At 38.6% G+C, this 14,930-nt stretch overlaps 2 protein-coding genes across 3 annotated transcripts in view; both read left to right on the forward strand.

Annotated features, from left to right (window-relative positions):
• The window catches only part of ttbk1a (tau tubulin kinase 1a), a 57,096-nt gene extending 52,803 nt beyond the window's left edge, over positions 1-4,293 (forward strand). Inside the window, exons 21-22 of one of the 2 annotated variants that reach the window (XM_055158191.1) lie at positions 244-461; positions 3,912-4,293. In XM_055158191.1, coding sequence (XP_055014166.1) covers positions 244-433 — 190 coding nt within the window. In that variant the 3' untranslated portion in view covers positions 434-461; positions 3,912-4,293. Of the gene's footprint in view, positions 1-243 lie in introns of both variants that reach the window. The other variant, XM_055158190.1, reaches the window with a different exon arrangement.
• A 1,778-nt stretch (positions 4,294-6,071) lies between these two features.
• On the forward strand, positions 6,072-12,326 carry LOC110166139 (probable ATP-dependent RNA helicase DDX5). The gene is made up of 13 exons (XM_055158659.1): positions 6,072-6,241; positions 6,705-6,885; positions 6,948-7,044; positions 7,946-8,079; positions 8,201-8,266; positions 8,456-8,597; positions 8,665-8,825; positions 8,922-9,094; positions 9,167-9,277; positions 9,349-9,410; positions 9,707-9,766; positions 11,146-11,367; positions 11,455-12,326. Exons 1-13 carry the CDS (start codon positions 6,201-6,203, stop codon positions 11,877-11,879), a joined length of 1,875 nt encoding a protein of 624 aa, XP_055014634.1. The 5' UTR covers positions 6,072-6,200; the 3' UTR covers positions 11,880-12,326.
• Positions 12,327-14,930: the final 2,604 nt, after the last annotated feature.

Below are 14,930 nucleotides of genomic sequence, written 5' to 3' on the forward strand. Positions count from 1 at the left end.
TCTACAAAACTTTAACATGAAATACCCAAATTATCGCTTTTGTCCTGCCGTTCCATTAGTCTACTTAAAAAAAGATCTTATAACGATGATGTATCTCTGTATATCTGACACAAACTGCAATCACAAGACTAAACTGCACACGGGTTCATTTAACTATTTTTGTTGAAAAAAGTATGTATTATATAAAGCCACATTAAACTTATGAATCATCAGTTTACTCATAACTCCCAACTCTGCCCACAGCCCGTCGCCTCACAGACCCTCCAGGCAGCCCACGATGCCTGTAATCCAACCCAAGAACCAGGCTCTGAACATGGGCATGAGGCGCAGCGCTTCCCAGGACACCTCCACATCCCGCCCACGGCCCAAAGCAGCATCGGCCAGCCCCAAAGTCAAACCACAGCCCAGGGAGAGGTCCACGCCTGCCAGATAATACCCACACCTGTCAGAGCTCTCACACAGTATGGAAAACCTGGAGTATAAACCAGGAAAAGCTATGTAGGGTCTGATGTGTCACCAGAGTTATTTATGTTTGTTTAATGATTGATACTTTGCACTTAAAATGACCACAGCTGAGCTGATTTGTACTGTTACACAAATCTCTAAAATAGCATTAAATTCACAAAATAACTAGCATTAGCCAACAGTTTTTCTGTTAGTCATTCTCACCTTTTGGTTCACAATCAATGTTGTTTAAATTCATTTCATAATTTTTCTTGAGTTTTCAGGCCATCTTGAAACTTTTTGGCATAGATATACATGTACTACACCCCCAATGTGATGTCACTGCAAAGTATCAATAGGGATGTAACGGTGCTAAAACAGATAAACAGTAGAGGTTATTATCAACATTCAGAATTTTTAGAACTTTATGTGTCAGTGGTAGTAAAAAGCTTCTATAAAAGCACAAAACACATCTAAAATGTGAAAGAACTGCTACGGTCTGATAACAAATATAAGACAACTATAACTCTGAGATACGCACGCACACGCGCACACACGCACGCAATTGCTGCATCTTAACAGTGATTGTTTTTAAGCCCCTTTTAAGCTGTCTCCACTCTTCACTCTAACTAAATGTGTAAACCAAATATTTTTGCAAGACATAGGACCTATCAGTAATTCCATTACAAACAGGCATCTCCAATCTATTTTCACACCGTTGCATCCCTGCATTTTTTTGTATACTTTTACTTTTTATATTAATATTGACTGTGAGAAACTCCTGAGAACCCTCTCCAAAGCTGCAGGATCGGGTCTTTCCTGGATGGTGAATAATCCGTCTGAGGGCAAAACCTCAAACCTCATTGTTTCAGGCCGGCCACGTTCCTTCTTCAATCATTAAAGGACCTCTCAGTCTGCAACCACGTGACACATTTGCATTTAACAGCATTGTAGAATGGAGTATCAGTGTCAATTATTGTATTTTGTTTCCTTGTCGAGAAATGTGTCTGGCTCAAGGCTAGGCCTGAGATAAACCGGGATCAAACCACAAACCTTCAGCTTAGTGGTTGAATATTTACCTTCTAGACTTAAGAAAATATCAACTGTTTACAAGTTTTCTTCAATGATTTGACAATGACAATGTTGGTGAAAATCTCTACCAAGTTATTTCAAGATAAAGGTACACTATGTATCTTTTCTGCTGCACCACCTGCTCGTCTGGAGCTGTTATTGCTTTGCCTGGAATGTTCCACAGTTTTCTTCCCCACGATGACAAGCAGGTGATGCCACAACCAAGATAAAGGTAAAAGTTATTTATTCAGTCTTATATAGTCTTTAGTAATGCCATAATGTGGAACATTCAAGGCAAAGAGATAACATCTCCATGGAGACAGGCAGGAAGCAGACCCTCCACCAGAAAAGTGTGCAGTGCAGCTTGACTGAAAAATGCATTTAAAATCCTAAAATACCTTTAGTACATGGTTTCTTATGGGTCTGGACAATTTCTTGTATGTTGCTGTTTTAAATGTAAATGTGCTACTGTGGGCGAGGCTCTCTTTTCCCACAGACAGTGAACGTCTTGTGTGGGCTTCCTGTGCTCTGTGCCCTGGTGCTAGCTGCTGCCTCCGACCCTGGTCTAATAAACTCTGGAAATGAAACCCAAATTCTGTTTACAGCGTCTGAGCAAAAACTGACTTAAGCGATGGACAAAGGGACGACGCTGCAAAAAACTGACGCCAAAATATACAAACTTTAAACAGCAGGGTCATTGCACTCCCCTCCTCTAGCTGGCGCTGTCTGGCTTCTCTCAGCTGCAGAAGGAGCATACTGTTTATCTGATAGTGGTATTTTACATTGCAATCTTCTGGACACTGGGGGTCACTACTCACATTAAGTTTACATCTCATGGTGAAAAATTGAAACATTTCATTCTAATCCAAATGATGGATGGTTCCAAAGGGCAGGTGTGTGCATGTGAAGCTTAAAACCATAGCTGCTTTCTGCAGAATTAATGTTTTTTTGTTGTTTTTTAATTGTATAGATGACAAATGAGCTCATTCATTTCACACATGTCACTGAAAAAAACAAATCTGATGGGGCAGTCATGTTTCAGTTCTGGCTTGAGGCCCAACTGAGACCATGGAGATCAGACTGCTATCTCTCTGTTTAAAATATAGACAAAGAGATATCATCATTTAGATTCAGATACACGTGTTTTCAGGTGTGCACAATATCTTAAGCACGATTCAGTGGACCACCCTCACACAGCCAACATGCCCTCATTCAAAATGGAACTTAGCCGTGTGTCAGGCTATTTCATGGGGCTTGTGATTAATAAATAAATGTTTCATAATTAGATGCAGACAGGGCACAGCAGTTTGATAAAAAAAAAAAAAAAAAGTGCTCAGGTATTCCAGCTTACCATCAGTCTGTGTTAAACTTGGACCAAACACCTAAGCTCCACCCACCTCCATCTTTCAAGTAGAGCTGCTAAACTGAGCAGTGCCTGGAGGAACTAAAGAAGAGAGTGAGGGGGAAGTGGGGCGGGTCTGGAGAGATAAAGAACAGTGTGATTGGTCACACTGGTAAACTTCAAACTCTGCCTCTGCAGCCACGTGTTTGTAATCAAACACCGGGCTGTCCTGTGTGATGATACCAAGCACTTACATGTGCTGTGGCCACTGAAGCTAAGACACTTTTTTTTTTTTTACATTTTTGACAAGAAAGCTGCAAATATACCTACTTGGCACTTGGCACTAGAAACAGTAGACAATACTAAATAACACCATATCCACATTATTTTAAAAAAATTTAATAAAATAAATAGTTTTTAGTTCTGCTACACCAAAATGGAGAAGATGCTGGTGAAGAGCTTGTATTTTGACATTTCTTACTCATATTCCATTTCACTAAATCAGTGCATTTGCATTATCTGACTTCTTAAATTTAAAATTATATTGTTACATTTTTAAACCCTGGATATAAAAACTCAATGTTTTTGTCCGTTTTGTTTTGTTTTTTGCTTTGTTTTTTGAGATTTTAGACTTACAAATTCCGATAGTTCTCTTCTATCAGATGGACAAAAGGCAATCAAAAATTCATAATTTTATGGAAGAAAAAGAAATGGTTATGTGGTTTATTTTGTAACTGTCTGTCAGACAGTCATAAAATTTGTATTATTTGTGCAGACAATCAAACTAAGGTTAAACCTGAATATTTTATTTTTCAAACTCTTGTCCAACTTACAGCAAATGCACACATTTATTTGAGATTTAATGAGGGAGAACAAATAACCTATATCTGACCGAGGACCTTGTTTTGAGGGGAGAGCTAACCACTCTGCCACTGTGCCATTCAGCTCCAAAGGCTGAGGTTCTCATTTCATCACAGGGTTTTTGTTTTTCAGGGTTGTTTTGGTCATGTTTTGTCATGATCATGGAAGTATAATAATATAGTTCTTATTATAGATCCACGGTCATGACTGATGTTTTGCAAAAATACCAGTGAGGACAGCGCCCCCTACCTGCCCTCCTCTGGACCATATGCTCTGGACACAGCCTCCTGCCTGGGCCGTACAGTAATGCATGAAGAAGAGTCCCACGTTTATCTGCAGAGCTACAGCTGTGCAAGGGATGTGCGACCGCAACCGTGCCCCCTAGTGGGCACAGTGGGTCTGCCTGATTCCCCCTTTGAAAATATTCTCTTGTGCTTCTGATGGAAACCACTCCTCACTCTGGGCATGCGGTAACCATGGTAACTGTGTTTAAACTGTATATACTGTACACATTTACCATAAGGACCTGTGTGAATGAAAGACACTGAGCTGTGGAATAAAGTCATGGTAATGTCCATCAGCCTGTTTGTTTATTTACCTCTATTTTACTAAACAGTCAAATACAAAAAAAACACAGAGGTAGAATTAATAAACTTTAAGTGAATTTGATTAAAAGTAATGTTAGTAAAAGTAAACCAATGGGTGTATACTATTCTCTATGTGGTCTTAAAGTTGTTCTGATAAAGGTCAAGATCATTCTAAATTTATTCAGGAAAGGAACATTTCTGTTGTGTGAATGTATTTTTAGTATTGATGTACAATTTAGTCTCAATACTAGTTTAAGTATCAACTTCAAGTATCAAGCATCACATTTCTTTCAGCAAGATCGCCCCTCCTAATTACTATTATTTATTATGGTTGCAGACATTTTGAGCATACTGATATAAACGTGTGAGGAGTTAGATATTTTGGCTGCAATAAGTCAGCTAATGGAAATACCACTATGCTCCTAAAAGAGAGAGATCATTTTACTACATTAAAGCGTTTTATTTATACTGTGCATATTTGTGTCTCAGTCATGGTCTCAGTGCACTTTAACAGGAGGATTGGTCAGATCCTGTGTCATTGTAGTTTGAGGAGAATAAGAGCTTAAAAATAAAAAGTTTCAAAAACTACTCAATGTTTGAGCCAGGTAGCTACAAAAGCAGCCCACGAAAAACGAGGCTCAAATATCATTAGATCTATAAATTGTTACTTGTTTCTTAGAGGATTCTGGTCTTTACTTAAATGTAGGGAAACGTGAATGTAATGGCATTATGACCACTCTCCAATGTCTTTATGGTATACCTGTCAAAGACCAAACTATTTTAAACATGTGGTTGCAAGGAGACTTATCTATATTTGGAAGATTATTATCCTCTAAAATGGAAGGTTTGTAGACTTATTTACCTTGCATACTCTATAAATATAGGCCTACCTCAAAAATTAATTAAATAAATTAATCCAAATAATTTCAATTTTCTCTGCAAAAACAAGCACCTCCAAGGGAAATTGACACTGTTAAATCTTGGTTAAAGGGGTAGAATTTTATTTTATTTTTTTAACAAATCTAGGCAGTCTGATTTTTTCTCCCCTCTATGATATTGTCTAGTTTCTGTGGCATTGAATTTCTTATCAAATGTGCTTTTGAGTTGTCAGAGTTTCATGAGCAAGTTCTACAGTACTGGAAAATTATGTATATTCACAATTTGTCAGGACATGATACACCCCTATGGAATAATGTGTATAAAAATCCTTCAATTATACTGTAAAGCCTGGGCAAGGTATATGGTCAGTCTTATATTTAATGGATGACCAGGGCAATCTGTTTGAGTGTACAGAATTTACCAACAAGTACAATGCTGTTTGCTCTAACCAAAAATTTCAGCAGGCTATTCCACGAGCGCTTGTTGGTATTCTTAAAGTTTTTTTTTATGTATACAAGCTCTGTATATTTTTCCCACTGAATATCCCTGAGAGATTCATTGATGTTATGCAAATCCAAGAAGGCCCTTTGGCTTTGCAATAATATTGTACAACTTTTAACCACAGCATTTGATATATGGCTTTCAATGTTATTTATATATTTTGCCATATTATACAGTCTGCTGTCCATTTACTGTTTTTGACATGTTGATTATTTTATAAGCCTGTATGGTTATATATATATATATATATATATATATATATATATATATATAGAGTATACGGTATGTGTATATAGAGTCTATGGTTTTATTCATATTTATAAAGAGTATATGCGGTATATGTATATTCGGTCTATGGTTTGACAGCCGCCAGCTGTGACGTCACATCCGTCTTTACAGACTCGGGTCCCCGGCATTTTATTTTTCTGCTGTGACTGTTTAGTTGTAAATCTAATCGTGTGATTTAATGCTGGTTTGATTGTATTTCAAACGCATACACCAAATTGTGCTGCGCCATGCCTGGATTTTCAGACAGAGACCGCGGCAGGGACAGAGGGTAAGAGAAAGCCTCTTCATTGCGGCGGATGGTGTACCGTGTACCGTGTAGGGCAGCCGCCGCTGTCAAATCAATTACATGTTATTTCCTCTAAGAGGTTTAGACTAAAACCAACGACATTTCTCTTTTAATGCAGTCTATTCAGTTTATGTTTGCATGTAAACGAAAGCAAAATGGCAGCAAGCTTTGTTGTTCTGTGCTTTTGGTTTATTCAGCCTCTTTTTAACCACTGACTGTATAAAGACTCATCCAGTGACGCAGCAGAGCTTCACGAAGGATTGGATTAAGACAATGGCATATTATATTTTCCCACTGTGATGTGTGTCTATTAATACTGTATGCACCATTCAATGACACAAGGCTCTAAGATCCACTGCGCCCCTCTTCTAATTTACATGAACTGTGTGATTGTGTTTTCTCTAAATGGCTTAAAGTCAGCTGTCATATATTATATTTTTTTTAGGTATGGTGGAGGCCCTCCTCGTTTTGGTGGTGGTACAGGTGGAAACAGGGGGGGACCTCCAATGGGAAAATTTGGCAACCCTGGAGAGAGGCTGCGAAAAAAGCACTGGAACTTAGATGAGCTTCCAAAATTTCAGAAGAACTTCTACCAGGAGCATCCAGATGTCACATGCAGGCCATTAGTAAGGGTCACATTTTTATTACAGCTGTATGGTGTAAGTACTAAACTTTTGTTTAATTGTAGCAAGATGTTGAGCAATATAGAAGAAGCAAAGAAGTTACAGTCAAAGGCAGAGATTGCCCCAAACCAATTATGAAATTCAATGAAGCAGCATATCCAAGTGAGTAAAAATATTACACAAAATTATACCTTTTTATTTGTGTATATGGTTTGGTTTCCATTGAGAAAAGTAAGCTGGAGGGGCATGCAGACAGAAGGCAACTTTTGTTCTCACGGCCAGTGTTACATTTTTGGTCTGGTGACTTTCTTAGCAACTCTATTTGCTATATTTATAAAAGGGAAACTTAAATGGAAAGAAACTTCAAATCGCACACAACAATAGATCAAAATACCAGGAAGCAATACAAGGCTAAAAATCACTATGGATCATTGTACAGGTCCATATTTGACTCTCCTAAAGTGTTGGTTGTATTACATGATAAGACTGTCTGTTTTTCTGGCCACACTTGTTGGATGCGGAAAAGCCATTCACAGGAATAACTGTGGGGGTGCAGGTTTAAGTTGTTAGCTGTCGCACCTGTAGTTAATTTGTCTCTGTTTAATTTGTCACACAAATGTGCCAGAGTAAGGTTGTACAGTAGAGATGTCAGTATTTCAGTTCTCTACTGCAGTTATATGCAGGCATATAAGAATAAGCCACCATTCAAATTAAATGTGAGGAACTGCTCTAATGATATACAGTCTTGCAGTCTTAACATCAGATGGGTTTACCGTGCCATTAAAGTTATACTTTACTACACAGCGGTTGTTTTACATTGTCCAAACATCAGTATTTGTGCATCTACTCCAGTCGAGCTATGTTTTCCTCTGGGTACTGTCTGTTGTTTTCCCCCCCATGGTTGCCAAGCCAAGCAAAGTGCCACACAAGTACGGAATACCCGGATGACCAATCATGAAAATACCACAGAGATTTCACGCTTTTTAATGAAAATTATTTGAGCCACTTGTACATCAGTATCAAAATATGTTTTTAAAATGTCTGTAAATTTTTTATTTCACAGGTTATGTCATGGACATAATTGTCAAACAAAATTGGACTGAACCAACTCCAATTCAGTCTCAAGGTTGGCCAGTTGCCCTCAGTGGCAAAGACATGGTCGGTATTGCACAAACAGGGTCTGGAAAAACACTGGCAGTGAGTATTTTTGAATCTCAACTGACAATGCTCAGCGTATTACACAACTATTACACAAATATTACAGTGACCAGCCATTACTGTCATTGACTCCTTTTTCTGTATTGCCCCTCTCCCAAAGTATCTTCTTCCAGCAATTGTGCACATCCAACATCAACCATTTCTTGAGCACGGTGATGGGCCAATAGTAAGTTGATTATTATATTATTAGCATCATATAACAACATTGGTGTTGATGCTACTTTATATACAGGAGTTTTTTCTTATACTCATATAAAGATTACAACACCTAGCATTCATTAATATACACCAGCACTGATTTGTAAACCAAGGTAAATGTGTTTCATTAATAAATTTGTTCCACTCACTTCCTCAGTGTTTAGTGCTGGCCCCAACTCGTGAACTGGCTCAGCAGGTGCAGCAAGTGGCTGCAGAGTACGGCCAACCATCTCGTCTCAGGAGCACATGCATCTACGGAGGAGCCCCGAAAGGTCCACAAATTAGAGACCTTGAACGAGGTAGGTGATCAGAAAAATAAATTCTAAGTTGTAAACCTAACTGAATTCATACATGTGTTGCTTCCAGGTGTAGAGATTTGTATTGCTACCCCAGGTCGGCTTATAGACTTTCTGGAGTGTGGCAAAACCAATCTCCGCCGCTGCACATATCTGGTGCTTGATGAAGCTGACCGCATGCTGGATATGGGATTTGAGCCTCAAATTCGCAAGATAGTCGAGCAGATCAGAGTGAGCATATGGTTTTCTTGAGTAGTAAGTGGTTGTGTACATTGGTGTATTTAGGCATTTGTTAAATGTATACAATACTTTTATTTTCTCCTGTAGCCAGACCGACAGACACTGATGTGGAGTGCCACATGGCCTAAAGAGGTTAGACAGCTTGCTGAGGATTTCCTTAAAGACTATGTTCAGATCAACATAGGAGCCCTGCAGCTCAGTGCAAATCACAACATTCTACAAATAGTGGATGTGTGCAATGACTTGGAGAAGGAGGACAAGTGAGTTTATCCTTAATGCCAAGTTTTTAAAAAATACAGTAAGAATTAATATATTAATATCTGTCGTATCAGACTGATCCGATTACTTGAGGAGATCATGAGTGAAAAAGAGAACAAGACCATTATTTTTGTGGAGACCAAACGACGATGCGATGAGCTTACCAGGCGGATGAGAAGAGATGGGTGAGTATATGTGCTCTAGGACTTCTATTCCTTGATCAATAACTAACTTTGAATCTGTTTTTTTCTGTAAGGTGGCCAGCCATGGGGATTCATGGAGATAAAAGTCAGCAGGAAAGAGACTGGGTCCTTAATGGTAAGATTTTATTATTTATTTTATATTTGCTTCATCTTGTGGGCCCTAAGATGAGAAACAACCTACATATAATAATATTTCCCTTTATACTGTATTTTTTGTGTGCTCTGTGCTCTTGTTTATGAAATATAAAAAATTTACTAATGTTATATAATAATGATGTATACATTTTTAAATGGGTGTGCAATTTTACAAAATGAACATTAACCATACTCGTGTACATTGCCACTGCACATGAAGCCTTTAACTGAAACCTGATGCCTTTAACTGAATATACTTGTCTGTTCCCTTTTTAGAGTTCAGATATGGAAAAGCTCCAATCCTCATTGCTACTGACGTGGCTTCCCGAGGCCTAGGTGAGTAAAAAACTGTTGTAAATGCTTATCTGTGTTACTCTATATCTAAAGAAAGTGTTTTTGCTTTCTTTAACTTATCTTTGCATTTTCTGAGTTTTTCTCACCTTAAGGTGGAGTCTTTGTGGCAGGCGCTAGGCATGACAGTCCCAGGCCTCGAGAGGGAAAAGGATGACATATTGGAAGTGCTCAACTGGCTTGCCACCCAGTGGGCCTAGAGAAGTGAAAGCTCTGTGTGCCAGTGATCATCAAAAGGCTGTGTGGCTAAGCCTTTGTCTCTGATATGTTGACAAAATATACACACATCTGTTCTCTGTACATGGATTTCACCCTACAAATGCCATCCAGCTGTTTCCAACTCAAACCTAAAAGACATGCTAAAAGACTAGATATACTTGATCCTGTTTCTTTTGCCTTGCATGCTCTTAATTAGAGAGTGTTGTACTGTGAGTTACAGTTTGAGATTTGGAACATTACCCATTGGAGTTTGTATTACAGTATGAGTGCTGGTGAGCTTGCTTAAGCCGTCAGTTTTTCTTTGTTGTCAAAGTGCTGGATTTGTAAGATGGAGAGCAGTCTGGAAATTTATGAGACCTGGCACATATGTGTTAGTGGATGGTGGGAAACAGAAACAGAGGAGAAAGAATAAGACGGCAAAAACTAAAGTACCTCCCTCGCCTGTGTTTTTTAGTCATGTCGAGACCTGCCAATGAGAGACATTTTCTCAAGTGAATACTGGCTTCTTCGAAAATCTTGCCTTGATGAGACTAATGGGGGCAGGATATTATTTTTGTTCACTTAGATGTTCCTCAAAACTCAGTGCATGGGCATTTTAAACAGCTCCTGTCTAAATAGTTCTTGGTCTATTATGTCTTGGCAAGACGTGCAGTGTGGCCTATATAGTTAAGCTCTCTTCGGAAGTGTAGTGGGAAAATCGGACCTGGAAAAAAAGGTGCGACACAAAGATCCCATATTGGCACTTGAGGAGACCCCAATGCATATTGTGGCCCAACTGCATAGAAGCTCCTGGATGTCACTTGACAATTTGTGAGGGATTTCGCTGCATTGGGAATGGAATAGTGATTGCATACTCTGTAATGGTAAGACCTGAATCTATATTTTCTCCCTTTGTAAAAGAGGGAGTGGTTTTTAATAACATTTTTTATGGTAAGCAATTGGAGTGTGCATCGTTCCTCTCTTCCCACAGTAGTATTCCCATGGAGTAAATTTGCTGTCTTGTTTTAACATTTCTTTTACAGCTTGGTGATCATTTTCTTCTCTGGTCCTGACAATTGCTAACTTTTTTCTTTGATCTGGCTGTTGTGGTGTGCAAAATTTTGTGTGGCGGTGTTATGTTTTGCCACACTGCAACACTTTCACAGATGTGGAGGATGTGAAATTTGTCATCAATTATGACTACCCCAACTCCTCTGAGGATTATATCCATCGTATTGGACGCACAGCCCGCAGTCAAAGAACGGGCACAGCGTATACGTTCTTCACCCCCAACAACATGAAACAAGCCAGTGACCTCATCTCTGTTCTCCGTGAAGCTAACCAGGCCATTAATCCCAAACTGATTCAGATGGCAGAAGACAGAGGAGGTACAGGCAGAAATTTACAGTTATTCTATGTTGAATGGTTGTTACATGTTTGGGGCATTTGAAGTGACTCATTGTCATTTTTTACAGGTCGAGGAAGAGGGGGTAGAGGTGGCTATAAGGATGACCGCCGCGATAGGTATTCTGGGGGCGGGAGAAACTATGGGGGGAGTAATTACAGAGATGGTGATAGGGGGTTTGGTAATGGGCTGAAGAGTGCCTTTGGTGGTAACAAGGCTCAAAATGGTGGCAACTTTGGTGGAAACGGTGGAAACTCTGGTAGTTTTGGAAGCAGCAATTACAGTAACGGTAACGGACACAGTAATTTTGGGGCACCACCAAACCAACCAGGTCCTTTTGGTAACCAAAACTTCCAGGGGCCTCCGCAGTTTGGAGCCATGCAGAGGCCTGCTCAGAATGGCATGAACCACCCTCCCTTCCCTTTCCCCGCTCAAGCCCCACAGCCACCACCACCAATGGCGCCCTACCCCATGCAACCACCTTTTCCACAGTAAAAATATACGTATGTTAAGGAACCAATATTCTTCCTTTTTCCTGAGTTTTTACAGTATATTATCGTTTGTGATATTTAACTATTGTTTGCTTACAGCTGGATTGAGATTATTCAGTAAAACCAGCTAATTTAATGGTGCCCTTTGTGCATCTATAGTGCTGCACTTTGTGGACAGTTTTGTGTTGCATTCCTCAGTTATTTATTTTTACTTGGTAATGCAATGTTATAATTTGTTTGTGGTATGTTTAATGTTTAAACTATAAAAGGTGCAAGTTGCCCTTTTAAATAAATAATAATAAAAATAATGTGTGTTGTTATTTCATAATACACTTGTACAAAAATGTTGGTGTGCACAACATACACAGCAAATTCATGTGTTAAATTCACAGTGTTGGTGTTGTTGTGAGTAAAGTGAATAAAATCCAGATATGTTTCAACATAGTCAAAAGTTATTTCAACTATGACAGTGCTGTAGAGTAAAATAAGTAGTTGTTGATTCACAGTGTTGCCATAAAATGAGTAGAAATAGATATAGAATAGCACAGAAAGCCTTTATTGTCATCATACAGTATAATGAAATTCAGAGCTGCTCTATCAAAGTGCAAGAATTAATAATAATAATAAATAAATAAAATAATTTACAGTTACCATTCAATATGGGATATCTTTGGAGAAGAAGCTGTCCCCGAGTCTATTGGTCCTAGCTGGAATTGACCTAAAGCAACAGGTTGAACAGGTGTAATCCAGGGTGTGTATAGTCTTCAGTTATTTTCTTCGCTCTGCTGCGACAGTGGGAGTTGTATAACGTGGTTAAGGAAGGCAGAGGGCAGCCAATAATGTCTTGTGCAGTGTTGGTGACCCTCTGCAGACGCTTCCTGTCAGCCTCTGTGCCACACTGTCACAGCAGAGGTCAGCAGGCTCTCAGTGGTGGAACGATAGAAGGTCACCAGCAGCTTGTGTTTAGTTGTTCCTTCCTGAGCACCCTCTGGAAGTGTAGCCGCTGCTGGGCCTTATTGACCAGTGCTGAGGTGTTGACTGACCAGGAGACATCCGCAGAGATGTGAACCCCAAGGAAATTGAAGGACTCCACTGCTACACACTTTGTAGTTGTAGTTGTAGTTGCTGATTCACAGTGTTTCAAACACTTAGAAAGTGTCTATTTTGAATATTGCACTACATCAGTGTTGGGCTTTTGTAACGTTTCCAGCGGGAGAGCTACAGTCCGAGAAAGAAGCCACATTTCACTGTCCGAAGCTAAACTAAGCTAAGATAACAACGCAAAGCCAACAGCTAATAGCGTTTGTTTTTCAGCAGAACCTGAACTCAACGAACCTCAAGTTCAACCACCTGAGCCCTCACATGCCCCGGGTCAGATTACTTTACCTTTTTAAGACACTCTGCAGTTAATATAATTCATAATAATACTAAATATATTTGGTATAATGCTAGTAGTAGTATTGAGTAGTAGTAAGCTAACTAACTTACCTGTGACAGTCAATGTTGAAGTCACTGATGTCCATAAAATTGGGTAAAATAGCCACAAATTGTACTAAATTAAGAGTAACTTCACTTCAAAAAAATATTTCTCAAGTCTAAGTAAAAGGTAGAAGTCCAAAAAATGTGTTAAGTAGCTAAGAGTAAAAGTATTCAGGGAAACTACTCCTCAAGTAACTGAAGTTAAAAGTAACTGGACAAAACATCTGATTTGTCTTTTAAAGTTAATACAGTTGCGAGGATAAAACATGAAATAGTACTCATGTCTGGTATTTTCACAGTGACAAGAAAGTACAATATCTGTAAATAGTGACTCAAGTAAATGTATTAGGTCATAATACATTACGTCATTGTAAAGCTTGTGACAGGCCTGCCCTACACTCAGAGCGTTTTCACACCGCTAGTTCGATTATTTGGTCCGCACCAGGCATAAAATTGTTATTATGTAGCAAATACACCCCAGAGTGGTCTGCTTTCACACCGACAAGTGGAGAATTATTAAAATTATTTGAATCAAAAGTTTAGTAGTAGTATTCAAACAAAATATCTTCAAGTATAAAGTCTTACCAAATACAATGTCTTAATATGCTATTGACCTTTAGTCAAAAAGAGTAATGATGCATTCTTACAAAGGCTACAGTGGAAAGATGAAGGCTCAAAGCATTAACCATCTTGTCAGAGATTTGCAGGTATGTCATTAAATGGTTAAATGTAGAACTGAAATGTAACCTCACCAATAATTTCATAACTGACTATTGAATTTTATATATGTGCTAGTAGTTGTACTTTTTGCCTTAATCTCATTCTATTTTTGTGATTAATGGCATTTAGATGTTTTGTTTCTTGTGGGTCTTGCATTTAAAAATAATCTCTTCTAAGGGGCTACATTTTTTTCAAATAACCCTTCAAGTTATTTATTTGAATGGTTCCTGTATACAAAAACATACAGCTCATGCAACAGAATAACCTGTTTAATAGGAACAAACAAATAATGATATATGCACCATAATATATTTACTATATATTTACTTTTTAATTTTTATTCATGGCTCATTAAATATTGCATAGCCCATTTTGCAAGGTGTTTACTTGAATATGTTATATTTCTTCTATTCTATATTTTATTTTACAGATTGGTATGGACACATTTCTTGCTGGTTGAGCCTGGATGGCCGTTCTACCTGTGACTGAAGTGGGAAGGGGTTATTTTTTGTCATCGTTGACCTGACTGAATTTGGTGTACACTTCAAGGCACTTGGTCCCCAGACTCACACAAACTTTACATCTGTACTCTACATCTACAACATGGACGTTGGATGTGTCAAAAGAAACCCCAAGAGTGAAAGACTGACTCTTGAGGTAAAAAGTTTCTGCCTCTATTGTAAGCATTATGCTTATATAAAGGAGAGAAGAGTCTTTGTTTCAAACAGTCAGACAACTGTTGAGGGCACAGAGAATTCCTGCTGTCAGTTGGATTTTGCAAAAATAGTATTGTGTCATATGACTTGTTTAAATTGTGTTGATTGTATGATGTGCATTGTTTTAATAAGCTGAAGTT

The sequence above is a fragment of the Boleophthalmus pectinirostris genome, unplaced genomic scaffold (assembly GCF_026225935.1).
Source record: "Boleophthalmus pectinirostris isolate CB_2022bp ecotype Guang Dong unplaced genomic scaffold, ASM2622593v1 HiC_scaffold_22, whole genome shotgun sequence".
NCBI classification, from domain to species: domain Eukaryota; kingdom Metazoa; phylum Chordata; class Actinopteri; order Gobiiformes; family Gobiidae; genus Boleophthalmus; species Boleophthalmus pectinirostris.